The sequence below is a fragment of the Abramis brama genome (assembly GCF_963993115.1).
Source record: "Abramis brama genome assembly, chromosome: 7".
NCBI classification, from domain to species: Eukaryota; Metazoa; Chordata; class Actinopteri; order Cypriniformes; family Leuciscidae; genus Abramis; species Abramis brama.
In genome coordinates this window covers 7721417-7743900 of record NC_139969.1, presented here as the reverse complement: position 1 = coordinate 7743900, position 22484 = coordinate 7721417, and the positions used below count along the sequence as shown (strand labels likewise).

General features: G+C 35.7%; 1 protein-coding gene and 1 pseudogene across 2 annotated transcripts; both read right to left on the bottom strand.

The window, feature by feature from the left end:
* Nucleotides 1-7035: 7035 nt before the first annotated feature.
* LOC311087019 (uncharacterized protein) lies at nucleotides 7036-17003 on the bottom strand (the record flags this gene model as incomplete). Its single annotated transcript, XM_084120274.1, has 6 exons — nucleotides 7036-7979; nucleotides 8768-8827; nucleotides 9367-9526; nucleotides 13157-13390; nucleotides 13483-13613; nucleotides 16991-17003. The coding sequence occupies 6 exons, from the start codon at nucleotides 17001-17003 to the stop codon at nucleotides 7927-7929; spliced, it is 651 nt and encodes a 216-aa protein (XP_083976400.1). The 3' UTR covers nucleotides 7036-7926.
* A 128-nt stretch (nucleotides 17004-17131) lies between these two features.
* LOC311087018 (delta-like protein C) lies at nucleotides 17132-19868 on the bottom strand (annotated as a pseudogene). The gene is made up of 5 exons (XR_014609608.1): nucleotides 19658-19868; nucleotides 18908-19149; nucleotides 17967-18079; nucleotides 17637-17895; nucleotides 17132-17494 (listed from the first exon to the last, which is right to left on the bottom strand). The product of XR_014609608.1 is annotated as a delta-like protein C (transcript).
* Nucleotides 19869-22484: the final 2616 nt, after the last annotated feature.

Here is a 22484-nt window from a genome sequence, read left to right as displayed (position 1 = left end):
CCCATCAAGCTGGAAGACGAAGCGCTGGAGAAGGTGGAGAGTTTCACCTACCTCGGCAGCATCATTGACAAGCAGGGAGGTACCGATGCAGACGTACGCGTGCGTATCGGCAAGGCAAGATCAGCTTCCAGCAGCTGAAGAAGGTATGGAAGTCCAGTGCCCTGACCAATGTGATGGATTTTAATTAATCAACTATAATTAATCAACTAACATTTGTTTTTCTTGCAGGAACAACATTCATATGCTTTTAATGTGTCAAAACTCTTTGGGGAAAAACTTGTGACTTTGACTGTATGTGTTTAAATACAGAAAGGGGAATTGAAACTAGACAGTCTGTTAGAACCTTGTGATAAGTAATCACAAGATCAGAGTTTGCTCTGCCAGTGACAGAGGAAAAATGATGGGGCTTTTGAACCAATTGAACCAATCATATTGAAGGTGACATGTTAGTCTTATTTGTTTTCCCGAGTGTATAAAAACTGTTGTATCTGTATTTTTCAGTGGGATTCTCAATGGCATTTGTCTGAGATCCTTCGGCCTTGCTTCTTGGGAGAGATTCCCTGAGAACTGCTCGGGAAGATCTCCTGGCCGTGATTAAAGCATTTAAAGGACATTTGCAGGTCTGTTTGTCGATTTATTCCTGCGCAGGAAGCTAGTTTAGGGAAGAAAGTTAGTTAGAAACTCGGCCAGTTGTCGACTGAAGACGCAAGAGCTAGAGTATAAAGGTAATTGGGTGTCGATTTGGAGACGCCCCAGTTTAAGGTATTGATGTCGAGTGAAGACGCCAGAGATATTAAGATCAGTTGGGTGTCGAGTGCAGACGCCCCAGATAGTTAGGTTTAGGGAAAAATCTACCACACCATCCACACCAAGATCAAACTCCTCAATACCATCGTGAAGCCAATACTTCTATATGGAGCAGAAACATGGATAACAACAGCCTCAACCATGAAGAGAATCCAGACGTTCATCAACACCTGCCTCAGGCGAATATTACGAATCAGATGGCCAGTTACCATCAGTAACTGGGAACTGTGGGAGAGAACCAGACAGCAGCCTGTAGAGAAAGAAATCCTCCAAAGAAGATGGCACTGGATTGGCCATACCTTCCGGAAACCTGCTAACAGTATCACCAGACAGGCGCTCACCTGGAACCCTCAAGGCAAGAGAAAAAGAGGCCGCCCCTGAAACACCTGACTTGGAGGCAGAATCCAAGAAAATGGGATTGTCATGGGGACAACTGGAGAAACTGGCCCAGGACCGGAACTGTTGGAGAGCTCTTATTGACGGCCTATGTCTCAAACGGGATTAGAGGCGAATGATGATGATTGTTGATTTAACCCTCTGGGGACGGATTGGGCGGTACCGCCCAAAATGGCATCCTTTTACAAATGTGTAATTATCTTAAAAACTATTAATGATAGAGAGATGTGGTATTTTTTGCCGTCTTCCTCAGATTCCGCTGAAAACAATGGTATATCCTCCTGGGACCCAGAAAAAAAAAGTTTTTTGAATTTAGTTTTTTTCCATGTCATCACACTGCACAATAAACAAATGGTAAAAAAACATTTTTGAAAAATAATATTTTATTCATACGTTATGCTATGTCCTCTGTAGTGGACACCAGGACTAAGTTGTTTAAAAAATAAAATGACATGAAATTATATGTATAGGCAAAAACAATGGGATTTTTTTTTCAATCACCAATAAATTTGGGGGTTTCAGGATTTTTTCAACCAAAATTTGTATAAAGATTATTCTCAACTATGTTATGAAAGAAATAACGGAATGAATTGATACACCATTTTACTTTATGCAATATGTGGGTAAAATGTCCATAAATTAATATTCCCATTCAATGCAATGTATCTATAAACGGTATCTAATTTGCACCTTAATGTGTTCTTGGTGCAACATTTAATGAAAAAAGAAGTGTAATAATTGGAGTAATAATTGGCAACATTTGAATAATAATATCTAATATTTCATAGGAATATTGATGTATAATTTATTTCCATATTCACTTGTTGTGTCTCACAAAATGCCTGATAAACATGATTTAAGTCCTGGTGTCCTCTACAGTGGACATGTATGAAATCAATGCCCTGTTCTGTAACAGAATTATTTTTTTTTTATTTGAAACCCCTTAACATTTTCCTGAGATGTTGTTTTATGAAATACAATCTGAAAAGTAGTCCAATTTAAATTATAATTACAATATATTATCATATTTCCATAAGAATGCTACATTTGATCACTAAATTAATGTCAGACATTTTTAAAGACCAAGGAGAAGTTGTTTTCATGGTGAAACCTCCAAACATTTCGTATCTCTGAAAAGTCCTGAATGTGCTCTTTACAGGACACCCAGGTTGTGTCATGTGACATGTATGATGTCAGAGAAATTCACTAAAATATAATGTCCACTACAGTGGACAAAAGTCTATTCTTGGGTCCCAGGAGGATATGGTATACACACTTCCTTGTTGCGTAATACCACTGCGTATAAGGCCAATGAAATCGATGTGTTAGGAATATTCCACATGCAAAGACCAATGGAAAAATTGCCGCTGGGAGGAATATTTTTCTTACCCAATCAGAAGAAGGTTACCATGACTTATTCTAGCTAATCAGAGGACTCTGTAGCCTTCAAGGTGTGGTACTATAGTAAGTGATATGATGCAAACAGCCGCGTCGAGTGGAGAAGGAGACAGAGAGCGAACGGAGCAGCGTATTGCACACAGAGATTTAAATATGAGAGAGAGACAGAACGATTATAATATTTATATATATTAGCAATATTTAATATTTATAGCATATTAGCAATTATAGCATTATTATTTTATTGTTTTAGCACTTGTATGATGGCAAGCAGTAAAAGATTTACCTCAGAACAAGCTCTGGAACAATTACTGGAAAGTGACGAGGAGAAATCCGAAGCTGACAGCTTTTTGAAAAAACGCTGTATATAAAGTTAATTATTGCATTGTTCTTTACACTTTTGATTGAACAATTACAAATATCTGTCTAGCAAAGGGTTTGAAAAATATATGTTTTGTTCAAAAACTGTTCACTATTGTTGTGTGAGGTGTGATTTTCAGTAATAAATGACTAAAATAAATTTTTTGTTTTTGAAATTCTCTAGTTTATTGTACATTTTTTACTCATACTTCCTTTATAAACACATTACATGCATTCTTATGTTAGCTTAGGGTCTTCTGAATCCATAGATACCAAACACATGGTGTTTCATCTCCATTACATATGGTTTATAAGCCCAAATGTAAAAATGGAGAAAACGGACCAAAAAGGGCTTAGTCCCCAGAGGGTTAATAAGTTAATTTAACTTTTTATTTGGGGAAATTATTCAAAGCAGGGTTCGTATAAGGTGCTTAAAGTGCTTGAATTTAACTTTTTGAAATTCTTGGCTCCTGTGTTCTTCAGTGAATATCCAATACCTCCAGTAGCCGTTCCTGTCACGATTCATGTCTGTGACTCTATAATTGGGTCTAGCGGTCATAAATACGCCAGCAGGTGGCGAAAAAGAGTGTCTTTTGTGTTATGTCTTAAGTTAACGAACGTATTTACTTGTTACAAAAAAAATACTGATTTGGCTTTGTTTAAATGTGTGCCTAATTTACTCATTAAATTAATAAAATAAGTCTAAGTGGTTCAGATGACCAAAGCACAAGGTTTTCTTTCATAATTAACATTTTAATTGTTTGGTCAGACATTTAGGCTACACATTCATAAATCTGGGATTATATTAAACGTCGAGTTATGTTCTGTATGTTATATGTTAGATTGAATATATAAACAATCGTATGTGCACAGTACCAATAACTGAGCTTTGCATCCGCTTTCTTCTGATTGCTGAATGAGATTGAATCACATGCTAAATGACTGACCTACCCGGTAGCCTCCCAGCAAACACATTTACATTGTGGCAACGTCTGTGGCACGTTGCATTTCTGCTATGGCAACGTCGCTGTCTACGTGCTCGCAACATTGTAACAACGTAGAATTGTAAGACGTGACAGGGCTGTCGCAACGTTGCTACGCGACATTCAGCAACTGAGAGACAACGTTCTGACAATTAATGTTTTTATGCTAGATAGGTCTATACTATAGATACCCCCCATGTAGCATGTTATGTTTTGTGGTTAATTTTTAATTAGTCATATGTTATATAATTATAAACTTTTTAAATATTGTTTATCCTTATTATTTATGGGCCTAACAGTAAATTCATTATAATCAACACCTGCAAGTGTACACTTTGAAGAGTAAAAATGACATAGAAGTTGAGCTAATTCAACTTTATTAAAACTGCATATGTGACCCTGGATCACAAAACCAGTCACTAGTAGCATGGGTATATTTGTGGCAATAGCCAACAACAATACATTGTATGGGTCAAAATGATAGATTTTTCTTTTAAGCCAAAAATCATTAGGATATTAAGTAAAGTTCATGTTCCATGAAGACATTTTGTGAATTTCCTACCGTAAATATATAAAACATTTATTTTTGTGAGTGAATGCAGCACTATCGCGAACATAAATGCACAACTTTAAAGGAGATTCTCTCAATGTTTGGATTTTTTTGCACCTTCAGATTCCAGATTTTCAATAGTTGTATCTCGATCAAATATTGTCCTATCCTAACAAACCATACATCAATGAACAGTTTATTTATTCGGCTTTCAGATGATGTATAAATCTCAATTTCAACAATATGACTGGTTTTGTGGTCCAAGGTCACATCAAATTGCACTTCCAAAAGTCATACATTTGTGAGAAGAAAACAAACAAACAAACAAACATACAGGGAGTGGACTAACTAGCATGAGCAAACATGCGAAGATCTGGCAAAGAAACGAATGAGACGACAAATCAAAGGAAAATATAAACAGGTGTGCGAGCAGTTACAAAAAAAATTTTTCTCTGTGCATTTCCAAAAAAAAAAAAAAAAACATTAACGTGCAACAAGTAGGCTACTCGTCGCTGCCTGTTCAGTGAGTGCTGAAATCAATTACTCATCATTAACGTCATTTTGGCTTCATACTTTAGTTTTGGCATAAAGTTAAATATTTGTCATACCTGACCAGATGATGTTCAAAAAATGTCACATCAGACAAGGAAGTTGTAGGTTGTGTTTGAATAAATACGTAGCCTATCTTATTTAGCTGAGGTAAATTAAATGCAATTCTCACGTATCCTTGCTCGATGAAGAATGAGAGATGGCCCAATGGTCAGTTGAAATTTAAAAGGCTGATTTTCGCGCTTCAGGGCAGTGACGAGTACATATGTTGTCCAGTGGTTGTCCAGACACCCTAGGCACAACCTTAAGCAATGTCCCTGAACGGTGGTTAAATGTCAACATTGTGACATCGCTGTAACAACCTTCACCACACAACACAGTTATAGCAACCTTTTGTCATGGCTGGGTGCAATGCAAAAAGGTGTGAGGACTCAAGTGCTGGAGAATGATGTTTATTATAAAGGAAAACAAACACAAAACAAAACCCACGAGGGGGAAAACATAACTAATAAATACAAAACAAAAACAGAACATGAACATGAACATGAACATACTGAGAATCACAGGGAACAGGAAACATTAAAGGAATAGTTCACTTTAAAATGAAAATTCTGTCATCATATACTCACCCTCATGTTGTTTCAAACCTGTATGAATTTCTTTCTTCTGCTGAACAGAAAGGAAGATATTTAGAAGAATGTCAGAAACCAGACAGTTTCTGGGTCCCATTGACTTCCATAGTATATTTTTTTCCTTCGTCGAAGCAGAGACCAGGAGACGTTGAGATATCTTTCAAGCAGAAGTTACTCTTTATTGAGAACTCGCTGTGCGTCGCTGTAGTCATCCAAGTCTGACTAAAGGAACTTTACATTGCAATTTATATACATTTAGGGGGAGGGATTTACATAGAGGTGGAGACACTCTTAACAAAGCATGTAAATGAAGTGTACAGGTTTAGGAACCTGGCCTAGACTCTAGAGTGTTACCAATCCTAATCCAATCAGCATAACTATTCAAATGCATAGATGCTAATCCAATCTGCCTAACTATTCAACGGCTGGGGCTGGGGCTCCAAGAGCCATTAAAGACAAAGGGCGAGAGTCTCAGTAATCTGACTCATTTAACTTACAATAGAGCAGGAATCTCTTGCTGGAAACTCTATTTAACAGCTGATATAATCATCATCTATACCTCAAATGCTAAATTCAATCTACTCAACTTTCTCAGTTTATATACTATTGTATTGGAACCTAAATTAAACATTTAATAAATTTGTAATACAACAATACTTATTCATATTTCCAAAATGTCCCCTGATCTTTAAATCCATTTTGGCAGCATGGCAGCATCCATTTTAGAAAAGTATGGATTTAGGCTAATTTGTCTGTTTGCTCAATAAACTTTTAATTGTTAAACCTTTCATGCAATATTACGTCTGTGGTGTTACTTCAAAACATATCTGAAATTTCTTTCCTTCAGAGCTTATAATTTAATGTTTTTAGACTGTAAAGTGGTTTTAACATTTTAGAATAAAGACTATAAAGGTAGCACAGACCATTTTTCATAATTTTCATAAGGCCTTTTTTATAAATGTGGATAGCAGGCTTCACTCAATGTGTACACTTGTCAATTTTAAGAGTGCTGGCCTAGATAATTATAATACATAGAGTGGGAGAGAGGCCGCACTATGCTTAAATATGTTTTTATTCTTATTTGCACAGACGCGTTTCGGCACACTGGGGAAGGCACGCGCCGAAACGCGTCTGTGCAAATAAGAATAAAAACATATTTAAGCATAGTGCGGCCTCTCTGCCTTTTTTATACTCATTTAAAAAAAAAAGAAACAATTCTTCTTTGGCAAAAGTAGGGGCCAAGATGGACAGTTAAACATTTCTTTTGAACAATTAAATTTAAATGATCAATGAAACTGAGTCCTTAAAGTAATTTATGTATTTGTTAATTATTACCTAAAGTTGCATATCCCTGCTCATTTTAGAACAAACCAAAATTGTACTTCAAATATTGGTAACACATAAGTGGTTGTTTCACCATTGTTTGATTCAAATTATTTAAAAATCTAAATGTTATTAAGCTTCAATTTTAATGGATATAGAACATTAAACTAATTTTAAATGCATAGCAATACATTTTATTAAAAGAAAACAAACAAGCATTTTTACAATTTCTGCCTCTCATTTGCCACCTCAATTGAAGAATAACCCACATGTTATCTGATGGTCTCCTAGCTTTCCCGCTCTTAGCAGAGAGTAGACATGTTTAGAGAGTAGATACAGTTTAGACATGATTTCTATAATAAGAATACAATACATTTTACACAGATATGACTGACAGAATAATTAAAGAGGTCAGACAACATTCACACTGATATCAAACATGCTTCCTTTAAACCATTTAATAGCTATAACAATTGCATGAATTATGATGTGTGATCTAAGCATAATAGTCACACATATAGGTTGTAGACATAATATAGAATTATGCAGTTGTTTTATTATAAGTCCGTCTAGCATTTTTTTTGGAATGGTCTGATGCATTTTTATTATGTAAAAACAGTCTCTGTGGTCTTTCTGTGGATTTCAACCCCGTGTCTGTGGGTCATTCAAAGGTCTTTAAGAAGAAGAAAGTCTTTTCTGTATCTATATCTCGGGGATCAAACAACCTTATCAACGTTATCTTTGTGGTTTTCTTCCATTAGTCTTGGGTTCACTGCCTATCATTGACACTGTTTTTCCTTTATCATCTCTTTCAAGCTTGCATGTCTACAAAGTACTTAGCTGGGGTTTTCTAGAGTGAATGGCATCCCAAATGGAAGATCATCTGATTTAGGGTCCTGAGTGTTGATTCGGGAATTCGGCTCTTTGTTCATTGTCTGAAAAAATCATTGAGGTCTGATTCTTCGCTGTCAGAAGAAAGGTCTATTAAAAAGAAAAGCTGTACATTAGTTCACAAACAAAAATATATTGCTTAAATTGTTACTGCCTTGAGTTAATATTTTGGAATAAATGTAAAAATGCGTAAAAACACCAACTTGATGAAATTTATACTTTGTTTTAATAAATAGAACATTACATATAGTCTAAAAATACCAAATAGATTTGTATTTGGTCTCTCTTTTTTATGTAATGTTTATTTAACCAGGAAAATTAAGTGTAACAGGGACATACATTTGCATTTGATATATAAAAAATGAGAGGACTTTGCCTCCTCCATATATATATATTCATTCATTAATTCATTCATTCATTCGTTCATTCATTACCTTGCCATATAACCTTATGTGGTCTTAACTGAATTTTGTTCTGAACTTTCAAGAAGCAAAATTGTGAACATTGTTCTGAATATCAAGATGTATGACACCCCATGAGAGGCAGCACTGAATATGTGTCTCTTGAGTCTCGAATTTTAAAAAACTGACAATAGTCAGGATTTTCTTTGTCTGGGCTAAAATAAGGTGGAATATTTAACACAAAATTTTCTAAAGCCCCCGTTCATTATACTGTATGTTTAACTTTGCTGAAACACTATATAGAAACTAATAACCTGCTAATGATCTGCCTCATAACCTGATTTTAAAAAATGTGTTATAAAACAGCTCAACACCATTATGCTTATTAAGAGTCTCGTGAAACATATACGTCTCTCTCTCTTACACTGTGTGTGTGTGTGTGTGTGTGTGTGTGTGTGTGTTTTCATAATGACTTACAATGTACGAACTGCTCCCTAGTCTTGGGTTCAATACTGGAAATGACGTTGATGTTTGTTACTATAAGAAAATAAACACATATAATTAGAATAGTTATAAAACTCACTACTTCAGACTTGTGTCATCCAGAAGCTTGTGTTCTGCAAGTGAATGGTGTCTTGTGGTGCCATCCCAAAATCACTTTCATGGACCTATTCCCTGCTGGTAAAACGACCTGCCTATCGCAACCCGAGCTGCCAAGTCTTTTGCCAAGAAACGACTGAAGACTCATCTTTTTCATCAAAACTTGACCCATTAATACTAACATTTATTATTCTATTCTATTTCTAATCTGTCTATTTTTCTTTCTATTTATTTATTGAAAAAAAAACTTGCTATGTGTAGCTACTGTGCTAGACTAACTGGGACTTGTAACAGCACTTACATATTGGATAAAATCGTTTGCTAAATGATTAAATATAAACAAATAGTTCTAATTCTTGATTGTAATAATTTTTCAAAAAGTATCACTTTCATATTTATTTTTAACATGCTCAAGCTTCTTTTCGCTTGTTACATAATGTAACTCTTTTCTGATGTAACTGTTACTGTCACTTTACCTTGACCAGATATTTTTTTCATCTCTTCTTTGCAGAACTTCTCTAGTTGTGCTTTCAGTTGAGAGACAGGTTTTCTCACATCTCCATAAGAGAGGACAGAACTGACAGTAACTCTGGATACATCTGTGGATTGCAGAGGTTCAGAGAGAGACTGGAAGCTCTAGAGAGAATAAATAAACAGAAATATTAAAGATATAAAGACACAAAAACTTCATTAGCAGCATCCTCCCCTTGATATTTCATAAACACCAAAATGAGATGATATTTTGTGATAAACTTTATTATTTGCCTACCAGACATGTTGAGAGGCACCAAGTTTACTTAGAGGAAACACTGGTGTGTTTTCTATGCTCTTAAGTATTTTCAAGAGTATAAAGATGTGAATTAATGCAGTGATTAAATATTATTTTTCAATAACAAAATATATCTGAGTTGTCGTCTTGTGGTCACTGACACAATGAAAATGCTAAGTGCTAGACCGTTGCAGTGTGCATAGAAAGTAGGGGTGGGCAATAGCCTACAGCAAAATTGGGTATCGATCTGATACCAAGTAGATACAGGGCCAGTGTCACCCACCCCTACTTTCTACGCACACTGCAACGGTGTAGCACTTAGCATTTTAGCATTTTCATTGTGTCAGTGACCACAAGACAGATGACAACTCAATTTTGTTATTGAAAAATAATATTTAATCACTGCATTAATTCACATCTTTATAAAGTTTATACTCTTTACACTCTTTTAATTTTAAAAGCATGTACTTGAACTCACATGCACTTTCCTGTGCTAGAGCAGTGTGGCATGATTTATGAGGTGAATGCATCATTAATATGCTAAATCTGAATACATTTTCATGACCACTAAATATTTTGTGATTTGTGCTCTCAACTCGCCTGTAATTAGTCAGTGACTTTTACCAAACTACCCTAAATATACTATTGTACACTAGCCTACTGTTCAAAAGTTTGGGGTCTGTAAGATTTTTAATTCTCTTCTGCATTTATTTGATCAAAAATACAGTAAACTATTATTTACAAAATTATTATTACTATTACTATTACTATTATTTACTATTATTTATTATTTATAAATATTATTACAATTTAACGTAGGCTATCTGTTTTCTATGTCATAGTAAACTGTAATTTATTCCTGTGATCAAAGCTGAATTTTCAGCATCATTACTCCAGTCTTCAGGATCCTTCATGATGAGAAATCATTTTAATATGCTGATTTGCTGCTCAAGAAACATTTCTTATTATTATCAATGTTGAAAACAGCTTCATATTTTTGTGGAAACCATGATACATTTTATGCAGAATTATTCGATGAACAAAGTTGAAAGAACAGCATTTATATGAAATAGATTTTTTTTTTAACAGTGTAAAACCCTTCACTGTCACTTTTGATCAATTTAATGCATCGATCCTTGTCGAATAAAAATATTAATTTCATAAAAAAATATATTTTCTGACGTCAACATTTTGAACCGGTATGTACACTTTTAGTTTGTTTGTTGCGAAATAACTCCTGATTGTTTCTCTGTCATCTAAGCAAGGCACTGTGGGCCCGTGAGCTCAGCGAAGCACCAGCATCGAACGCTCTCTGTGATTGATTGGTTTCATCTTGTATCCAGATGTAATACAATTATTCGCTAACATTTGCTTATTTTTCCACTTAGAAGCTTATTTTACGCACTGAATTGCGTGCTTAATTAATAAAAAATGACTGGTAAAAAAACACACATTTGGATCGATATTTTTATGTGAGGATCGATCCTTTTTGATACCACTTAAGTATCGAAAGTATCGATACTTCAGGATCGATCCGCCCACCCCAAGAAGAAAGAATTAGCATAAGAGCACAAGTCCTACGTCAGCAGGTCACTTTCCCGGTGGGCCGACGTGTTTTTTGTCTGAACGGCCCATACATCGGCGGCCCATTCGTTTTGTTTTGTTTTGCTTAATTGGCAGCGCTGGAGTCTTGTGCCGGTGTAATGCATTGAAAAAAAAATGCATTTTTCAAAACAAAAAAAAGTCAGCGTAGGTTTTTTTTTCTTTCTGACAGACCGGCCCATGAAACACATAGATCAGCGGCCCATTGGTTATTTTCTTGATTTACACTGGGCTGGCCCAATCATATCTTTAACACCTCCCCCTTTGGGCTCTGAGCAAGTGTGCAGTAACTGTGTGTATGTCAAAATAGTAAGAGAGATGGAGAAGAAACACAAGGAATGTGCAGCGAAATAGCGTGAAAAAAAAGAAACAGGCCTTTAAAGCAGACGCTGTAAAATGTGTCAAAATAACAGATATGTTTTCTTCAACAGCAGGACTTTCATCAGCTCCAGTGGCTGATTATGATAGTGAGGAGGATAAGGAGAGAGATGAGTGAGTGTAGTAGAGCCTGCAGTAAGTAGCCTAGAAATCTAGACGCACCCTAGCGGCAGCAAAATTTATTTTGCAGCCAGGGTAGTCTAGCAACTCTCCATTGACTTTCCATTGAGCTGCAAAAACCTAAATTGGGTCAGGCCAATCACATCGTGTATAGAGTAGGCGGGGCGGGCTTAACATAATGACGACAGAGTTGCGACGGTTCCCCGCTACTTGAAAACAAAGAATGTTTTCTGCTGCTGGCGAACAGTCTTTCGAATCGGCTTTGGCCGGACTCTGGAGGACTTGGAGTTAAGCTTTTCTTTGAGAAAAGAGCAAAGAATGGCACTTAAGTCATTCCTAAAAAAAGGAAGATGTGTTCGTAGTTTTGCCGGCCAGATATGGCAAAAGTTGAATCTATCAACTAACGCAAGTCCTTTTATATAAATTGTCTAACATTAGCTCCGCTGTTGGGAAAACGCTCTGGTTGGTTGAAGCGCTGTCCTATTGTGTGCCGAGGGAATTTGAAAGACAGCCGTTTATCCCGCCCCTCGGATTGAGCCGTGTCTATGGTGAGTTGCCAGACCTAGTAACATCTTGATGTAGGTCTGGCTTGCCAGGCTATGCGGTAAGCAGAAGTAGGCTACTTTAAAAAAACTTAGGCTATGTTATGAGTGTGTACTAACCGATATGCTTGTTGTTGTGTTTTGCGGAGTTTTGACGAGTTTAGACTTGATATTGTTTCTTATTCAAAAGTGGTGACCCACTATTTTTTGACATGTCTTATTTCACCTAGAGTAGCCTACCATATAAGCCAGAACCACTACTGCACAGAGGGGTATGCAAATACATAGGTTGACAGGCAGGTATCATTTGGTCCGAATGCAATGATTGGACTAACATTTTATAGTCCTGAGAATTTCACAGAAGATATATATTTAGACCACTTCAATTATTGATTGCTATCAGGCTGTAAAGTATGCAAGCTTGTTTCTGGAAAAGAATAAAACAATTTAAAAGATAATTGTGACACTTTATCTCACAATTCTAACTTTTTTTTCTTGCAATTGCGACTTTATATCACGCAATTCTAAGAAAAAAGTTCAGAATTAGGAGATGTAAACATCTGTAAAAACGTCCAAATTGTGAGATAAAAAGTTGCAATTACCTTTTTTATTTTCTATTATGTGGCGGAAACAAGCTTTCATAGTACAGTCTTTCAACCAGTATAGCAAAAAATTTAGACAAACAGACAAAACCAGACAAAACAGATACAGTATCTTCTGACAGGATCTGGTAAAGCAAATGGATCTAACATGTATGTATTATTATTTTAGTGGCTTTGATAATAGTTATTATTACAGTAAAATTAGGAGAGATGTTGCTTATGACAACAGTCCTGTTATTAAGATCTCAGTTACCTGCAGGTAATATATGTGATCGTCAGTGTGTGAAAGTTGCTCCAGCTCAGCTTCTCTCCTCCTCAGATCATCAATCTCCTGCTCCAGTCGCTCCAGTCGTTCTTCAGCTCGACTCACTGCAGCCTTTTCCTGATCTCTGATCATCTGTGTCATCTCAGATCGGCTTTTCTTAATGGAGCGGATCAGTTTAGTAAAGATCTTCTCACTGTACACCACTGTCGACTGTGCAGAGCTCTGTTAGGACACACAGACAATCAGAACTTTCAGTGGGATGGGAAAGTGGCCCAGCACTGTGCTCCTCACTCCTCAGTGACTAAATGTCTCACCTTGTGAATCTCCACAGCTTCTCTGAGCTCCTGAAGATCTTTCTGTCTCTCTTGGACTCTCTGCTGGAATTTTCCTTGTATATTTTCAACCTGTTTCTGGAGGAGGAAAAATAGTTTTGTTTGAATGGTTTCTGGATATTACAACTATCTTTATATTTTTATCAACATTCAAATTATTGCATGATAATGTCACCATTTTTTTTAATCAGTTTTATAAACATGACAATATAACATTGCGACTTCATGAAAAGAGCTTTTACTGTTATAAAAACAGATTTGTGAACATTAGCTATATATTAGCTCACTGACTTAAAATCACACAAAGTTATTGTATGATATCAGAAGATTTTGTGTCATTTTGGCCAGAAAAATAAGCATGGATTTAGTTCTTTTCACTATTATTATACGGAAAATAATGTCTAGGATATTTTTATATAAATATTTTGTGATATAAAGTCATACATGTTTGAAAAAAACATGAGGGTAAGTAAATGATGACATAATTTTTTTTATTTTGGGTGAACTATCCCTTTGAGGATTGTTCAAATTATGGGAGGATTGTTGAAGTTTGCTGTTATTTGTTTTACAGAAATCTTTGGGTAACAAAGTTCCAGCAGAGAATTCAGGAAAGAGAGAAGGAGCTTCGGGTGCTAAAAGAGGCTGTGTAGACACATCAGGTGAGTTTAATTTTTAATGTGAAATGTTTCCAGTTCTGTCAGAACTTCAGTCATTACATCATTAGCCGCGTTTCCACTTCCGGGGCTTCCTCTGGGCCAATTGTTATGAGAGTTTCAGTGGGCGGAGCTTATGAATATTCATGAGTTTCCTGGAACTGAGAATTTTAGTTCACGCTCCTCCTTGTAGGCCTGTCTCAGTAAGTTTAATGGATTATATATTTTTAACAAAAATAGGTAAATAGTTTCAGTGTCGCACAAACTTATGCATACACTTTAATTGTTTATCATTTCGTAACCGTTTATGATGTTTTTATTAGTTTGCACGTTTTGTGCATTCATCCCTGACTGAATGATTGCAGACATTCACTTTGTGTTTAGGATAAAGCACAGAAAACTTAAAAAGTCGTATACATTATATACACCTTTATACCTTGCGATGCTTTAAAACTGTCTTTTACTTGTTGTCATTTGTTGAATGCAATAACTGAAATAAACCTGCATAAATGTATCTGTGGACTAACAAGTTTTATATATCCTGGTGTGATTTTTCTTAAATTCTTGTTCATTTTGTAAATATAAGCTAAATAACTTAAGAACACACACAAGCACACTGTAAAAAAAAATTACATCCCCAAGTCAAAAATTTCAAGTGACCGATAACATCTAAATTTTTCAATTAGTCTGACGTATTATTTCTCATTGAGCCAATGTTAACAGACTATTGCAACAAGAATTTCACTTGGGCCAATTGAAAAATTTAGATGTTATCGGTCACTTGAAATTTTTGATTTGGGAGGGTTAGAATTTTTTTACAGTGCATGAATGTGTTGCTTTAATACATTACAAGTAGCTTACAATTTGGATTAAACAAAATAGTATGGACAAAAGTGTAATTTGGTACAACTAGGCTACTGTAAATGAGAAAAACACTTCACATTATTTTACGGAATAGAATAAGCAACCAATTTGATGATCACAAAAAATTACATTTACAAATATGCATATTAGCAAAATAATGTAACAAATTGGATTTTTTTTAAATGTTTTGATTGAAAAGTGTGCTTGTGCTGGTTTTGATATAATATACACTACTGTCCAAAGTTTAGTGTGTGGTTCTTTATGTTTATGTTCACCAAGATTGCATTTATCTGGTTAAAAAAGCAAACAGTAATATTGGGAAAACAATTTACAAACTGTTTTCTGTTTTAATATTTTAAAATGTTTTTGTTTTTTCTTGTGATAGCAGAGCTCATTACTCCAGATTTCAGTGTCACATGACACCTCAGAAATCATTCTAATACTGATTTGCTGCTTAAGAAACATTTCTGATTACAAAGTTTAAAGAAGTTTAATTTTTCAAGATTTCAAGTCAAAAGTGCCTCTAATTGAAGCCCAAGAACATATTTATTCGGGCCCAAGCCCTGAAAGGGTGAAGGCCCTATTGGTTTCCTAAGGATTATTTTGAAACTTTATGATTGTATCCAGACCACATTCACTCAGCCGCTCTATCCGGGGTTTGGGGTCAATTTAATTAGGACCAACAGTGAAACTGTCATCTGCAGAGATTCTATGAATAATAGTACTATATACAGGTTTAAGCATGCTGATAAAAATGAATGAGTGGTAAATGTGGATAGCAGCTGCCTCTCTCCCATCTTTCCGGTGACAATCCCAAGTACAGTGTAACCCAAACTGGAAACTGGACTCATTAAACGTTTCATTACAACACAAAATGTAGGTGACTGTGTCCAAAGCCAATACAAGGAAAACCTGCTGGATTTTTATTTAAAATTTATTTATTTTTTAAAAAAAATAATTTTTTATTGTATGATGTTTTCTAATATTGTGCAATAAATGATTGTGATTGATAAGGGATTAAAAAGATTTGCTTTGCTAGCATTGGCGACTAAGAAATAACCTGCTGTATATCGCATTGCAGTTATAGCCTACATGTCACATATAATTCATGTGTGAGTTGATTTGTTTGTTTATGTGAATAAAAGCCCAAATTCAATCTGTCTTCAGAAAATTTTGACTAAACCACTCCATTGATATGAATTAGTTTTACGATCTCTTTATGAACTTTTTGAAACGTCAAAGTGGTAGATTTTGGGGAACAACCTCCTTCCCTCAGTTAGAGCATTGAAGATGGGTCGAGGCTGGGTCTTCCAACATGACAATGACCTGAAGCACACAGCCAGGATAACCAAGGAGTGGCTCTGTAAGAAGCATATCAAGGTTCTGGCGTGGCCTAGCCAGTCTCCAGACCTAAACCCAATAGAGAATCTTTGGAGGGAGCTCAAACTCCGTGTTTCTCAGCGACAGCCCAGAAACCTGACTGATCTAGAGAAGATCTGTGTGGAGGAGTGGGACAAAATCCCTCCTGCAGTGTGTGCAAACCTGGTGAAAAACTACAGGAAACGTTTGACCTTTGTAATTGCAAACAAAGGCTACTGTACCAAATATTAACATTGATTTTCTCAGGTGTTCAAATACTTATTTGCAGCTGTATCATACAAATAAATAATTAAAAGATCATACATTGTGATTTCTGGATTTTTTTTTTTTTGGATTATGCCTCTCACAGTGGACATGCACCTACGATGACAATTTCAGACCCCTCCATGATTTCTAAGTGGGAGAACTTGCAAAATAGCAGGGTGTTCAAATACTTATTTTCCTCACTGTACTATATATAAATATATTAAATGAAATATTCACTATCCATTTGTTGCCAGCAAAAATTCTGTTGGAATGCACATATATTTTTTAATGACTGTCAATGGAGAAAGATGGTCTTTGCAGCCATAAGATGTACTTCCAACATCTACCAGCAAGGGTCATGATAGCATAATACAACTTGGGTGTGATGGGTATATATGGAACTCTTCTCTGTAATATAGAGCACATTTGCTGTTAAAATGTCTCTTTGATGTCACACTGGCCCTAAAAAGAACCTAAAACGATGCTCATAATTTTAAACAGTGTTTATTGTTAACAGGACATCATAATTTTGTAAAAATGTCCTGGAAAAAGAAAATAGGAATTTTATTGTATTTTTGTATTTCAGATGTTTTCTTCCCCATAGCAGCCTATTATAAATGAAATCACAACCAGGAAAACACAGAATTTCTGAATTCAGACTATTTTCATGTCACACAACAGGCCACCCCATCCCTCGTCACACGTGCACTGCCAGGGTTGTTTGCAGGTGCCATGCATGCACCCTGGATAACACTCATCACAGCGGGGGCCCTGCCACCCAATGCGGCACTTACACTGACCAGGGGCCTCACAATAACCGTGTTTCTCACTACAGCCGGATGAGCAGATAGCTGAAAATATATAAAATATATATAGGCTATATATTTTATAATAAATAAATAAATTATTAAAAAAAAATATAAATATATATATATATATATATATTATATTGGTTGTTTTGATGTTAATGGACAACAACAAAAAAACTCTTACGTTCTGCACAATATTCGCCTTTCCATTCAGGCAAGCAAATTCTATTTCCAGCGGCGTCACAGTTAAAGTGACCGAACGGGTCATCTCGTGGGCGGCAGAAATCAGAGCAGTCATCGCCATGGTAGAATTCATCACACACTACGCGGTAGGAAAAGCGCAGTTTTACTTTGCTCTCCAAGATGCACACCCTGGGACCATTTCTCACCAATAGTAATATTTCTTTTTGTGACAAAGTGGCTTATCATACTATTTAGATTCTCTGAAAAACAATAAATGCATTATTAAACACTGGTCTGTAAATAAAATGTGAAATTAAAAAAAGGGGCATACCTGTTGACTGATCATTGGAGGCCTCTGTGTTCCATGCTTCAATTATCACTGAGACAGTTCCCTGTAATGACAGTAGTAATTTTGTAACACGTGCTACACTGGGCGCTGTGGCCCTGCACTCAAAGAAAACCAAATCCATTTGTACTGTTGTCGAATGTAGCGCAAGACCGTTAATAAGAAATAGAACGGAGTGTTAGTTTAGGCTGTCGGTGTTGTCGCGTTGGGTGACAGGTGAGCAAAAATTACTCTGCAAGAAGAATCACGGTAGGGTAGGCGTTTTTCAGAGAGGCTAGCAATAGTGAGCTAGCTTTGAAAGAATAAGATCACACCCTCTCTTCAGAGCAGCTCCAAAGCTTAACTTAGTGATTGCTATCGAGATGTGAAGAGACTTTCATACAGCATAATAAAAAATGTTTTGGAACAAATCGCCTGCCTTTAATTATCGGCTTTACGGCTACTGTAAATGTTACGAATCAGCAGATGGAACTGTTGTCAATGCTCAGAGGCTTGAATCTTTTCCCTGCATGATCAAAGGAAAGCTTTTTCAGAGCTTCACAAGGCTTTGTATCTAATCTACTTTATACTGGAATTTTGATTTTAGTTGTCAAAATCCAAAATAAATGCAACGGTAGCAACATAGCGTTCTCACATGACAATCTGAGAACTGCCTTTCCCCGCTTCCTGATTCCCATGGGCTGAATCCGCGAAATGATTTACTGGCAGAAAGCGGCTCATAGTCTTCTGATTGGATAAACAAAGACTCTGACCGCAGTCACATTTCTTTTAAGCATTAGTGAGAAAGACATGATTATTCCAGGATCTATTTGGGTGATATCTGTCAGTTGTATGCCTATGCAAAGTCTATGCTATATGTAGGCCTACTGTAGCATGATATTATATCTGTTATATTTTTCAATGTTCATTCACTTTGAGCTACTCACCGGCCACTTGAAGTTAAAGGGCACAGTTTTGGTGCACTAGTGTAAATGGAGCTCTGGTCTGTGCTGAATGTTCCGGTCAGTCCAGTGCCATCTGAACATGCCAGCCTATATGAAAAGACATCCTGCGTGTAGTTCAGGCAAACACGGAAAAAACCCTTACATTCTCTGGACTGTTTACACACACTGCTGCTGTTGGTTGTGAATGACTGAACCTTCAACTCAAACACACCAGATGATTTGACCTATAAAGATAATATGATGTGAATATGAGAACACTACACATATAGAATAGTTACAAGATTTATATATAGCAACGATTAATCATGATTAATCACATCCAAAAAATGTTGTTTGTGTTTACAAAATATATGTGTGTACTGCATATAATCATTTTGTATAGGCCTATATAAATACACACATATGCATATATATATATATATATATATATATATATATATATATATATTATTATTATTATTATTTATTCTTTTAAGGAATATTTGCATGTATATACTGTATATATATTTATACATCATTTATATATTATATATAAATATTTTATATATAAACAACCAATTTTTCTTAAATTCTTCTTTATATATACAAAATAATTATACACAAAATAATTATACACAATACACAAACATATATTATGTAAACACAAACTTTTATTTTGGATGTGATTAATCGCGATTAATCATTGCCCAGATTTATATATATATAAGATTACATTAATGTAAGGATACTCACCAGTTGTGCTGATATCAAAACTAAGAAGCATGTTGATAAAAACTGAGCCATTGCACGTTTGCACGTCTGTCAGTTAAGACAAATAGTTGGAAAAAAATACAGAAATTAAAAAGTGAAAAAACAATGTAAAATTTCAGCTCTCAAAGTAAAGAAAAATGATTCCTGACTCCAGGGTACAGAGCGCTTGTGGTTTATAGAGGCTTCAGTGTGGGAGTAGTAGGCGTACTATGCAAATAAAGTTGAAACAAAACATCTCTGCAAAACATCTCTGAACATGAACACCAAACATAATTTGAACATTGAACACCAAACATCATCTTACTACAGACTGGTAATATAAGCTGTATAACATCCTTGTTATGATGTTAGATTTTTCTGTGAAAGTATATGGGAACAGTATTGATGGCCTAAATGAATCAGTGAATCTTTTTATGAAACTGAGCAAAATTAATAATGAGTTTATTGTGGCTTAAATTAATCACAGTTTTTACAGTTGCTAATACCCCATTACTCTGTTTTTTTTCAATTGCTAACAAGCACCATTCAATACTGAAGCCACATTTTCAAAACTCTTCACACATTCAGCGAAACAGAAGTCTTTGAGGACCAAACTGTGAATAATTTTTCATTGCTTTCACACAAAATGCATTTAATGATCACATTTTCCAAAATCCATGAACACTTTTGTCATTCATACTTCACCATCTGCAAGACACTATTTGCAGCACATTTTCAACACGAACACACTGCTTTCAAAACTGATAAAAGCATTGAAATTAAAAAAAATTATTTTTCCAAACACAACTTACACAAAAAAAATATATAGTTGTGTTCATAAGATTGTACCCACCTAGCAGAATTTGCAAAGGATGTTTATCACTAAAAAAAATAAGAGGGATCATAAAAATTACCTTTTATATTTTTAGCACTGTCCTGAATTAGACATTTCACATAACTTGTTTATATACAGTCCAGAAAACAAAATTATACAGAATTTAATGTTAGTATAAAAGTTCCTCAACGATCAATGGCTGTTTTGCATGTTTTATGATTGTTGCTTATGAGCAGTGTTGGGGAAAGTTATGTTTAAAAGTAATGCATTACAATATTGCTTTACAGTTACTTTTTCTTACCTTGGCTAGATTTGCTTTCCCTTTCACACCAAAAGTGAAATGAATAAGGCTCAGGCTGATGGAAATGCAAATTCACACCTGTACAGTAGAGGTCAAACAAACCTAGCTGTGCTGCCATTCTGGAATAGGAAGCAGGATAAGAAAGTTCAATGCACTTCAGCAATATAAAAAAAATATAAAATAAGCAAATGTGATGATTATCTGAAGTCATTTTTGCTGATTATACAGTTGATTTGTATCACTGAAGATCAGCAGCAAAGACATTGGTTAATAATTTTGTGTGTTATTTAACATTTACTTATTACAGGTTTGCATAATACAGTATTTTGAGTTTGCATTTAACTGCTTTTATTAATTTGGAGGAATACTGAATCTGTTTCTGTTCGAGTGAAATGAGTAAATGCATACTCACATTAGGTCTAGAACTACAATAATTATGTTTACAAAGCGGCAAGCGCACACCATGCTTCTGCACTTTACTCCCGATTTCTGTCAACATGGGGACAGGAGAGCTGTCAGTCAGTAAATGGGAAAACAAAGTAACTTGCATTACTTGTGTGAAAAAGTAACTCATATTTTGTTGTAACTTTAAAAGTAATGCATTGCTTGCCCCAACACTGCTCATGAGTCTCTGATTTTTTCTTGAGTAGTGAAGCTGCTCACTGTACTTCAGTAAAATCCTCCAGGTACTACACATTCTTTGGCTTTCCAGGATCTTCTGTACATTTGAGCTCTTCTGCAGAGTGGCTATATGATCTTGAGATCCATTGCCAGATTCAGGGGTCTTGTAGAGGCCATGCTTCGGCAGGTCAGAGCTGTTTTGGGAGCACACGGAGGACCAACCGCATATTAAGTCATAATGTTTTGGCTCATTGGTGTACGTATATGCTGGCCCTGATAATCATAATTCGTTATAATTCGTTACATTTATATAGCGCTTTTCTAGGTACTCAAAGTGCTTTACATGGAAGGGGGAATCTCCTCAACCACCACCAATGTGCAGCATCCACCTGGATGATGCGACAGCAGCCATATTATCATCACAAATACTTACCGCTTGCTCCATTTCTGTAAATGGTTTTTATAAATGAATGACTTGCTCTAACTGTTGCTCTGGTCTTCGTCAAAACGCGCTTGCACCACCTGCAGGTAAGCCAACCTTTTTACATTTGTTGAATTGGAGAACAAATGCAATTTTATTCTTAAGAGACAAAAATGTAAACAAACAAAGAGGTATTTACTGGCGATGGATGCACAACAACAGTCTGTCTGCACTGAGGGCAGCTGTAAACTCTCTTCTGATCATCTTTATTCCAGCAGTCTGTAATGCAGCTCATACAGTGTCCACAGGCGATGGTCACTGGATCCTTCAGTAGATCCAGACAGATTGAACAGCTGAACTAATCCCACAAAATACTGGCTTCTGCCATTTTACTGCACGAACATACAGATAGAAAGAAATTTACAGTGGGTTAACAACACTTAGGTTTCGTTATCTTTGAAAATAAGAACTAAAAGTTTCCTGGCGTTTAAGAGACATGCAAAACAGGTATATATGGTGTGATTCACCTGTAGTTTAGTTCAGATAATAAAGAACATCCACTAGGTGTCAGTCTCTCGCTGAAGCCAGGACTGGATGATGGACTACATTCAGCAGACACATATATTAACCCATTACACAATAAAGAGTTGAA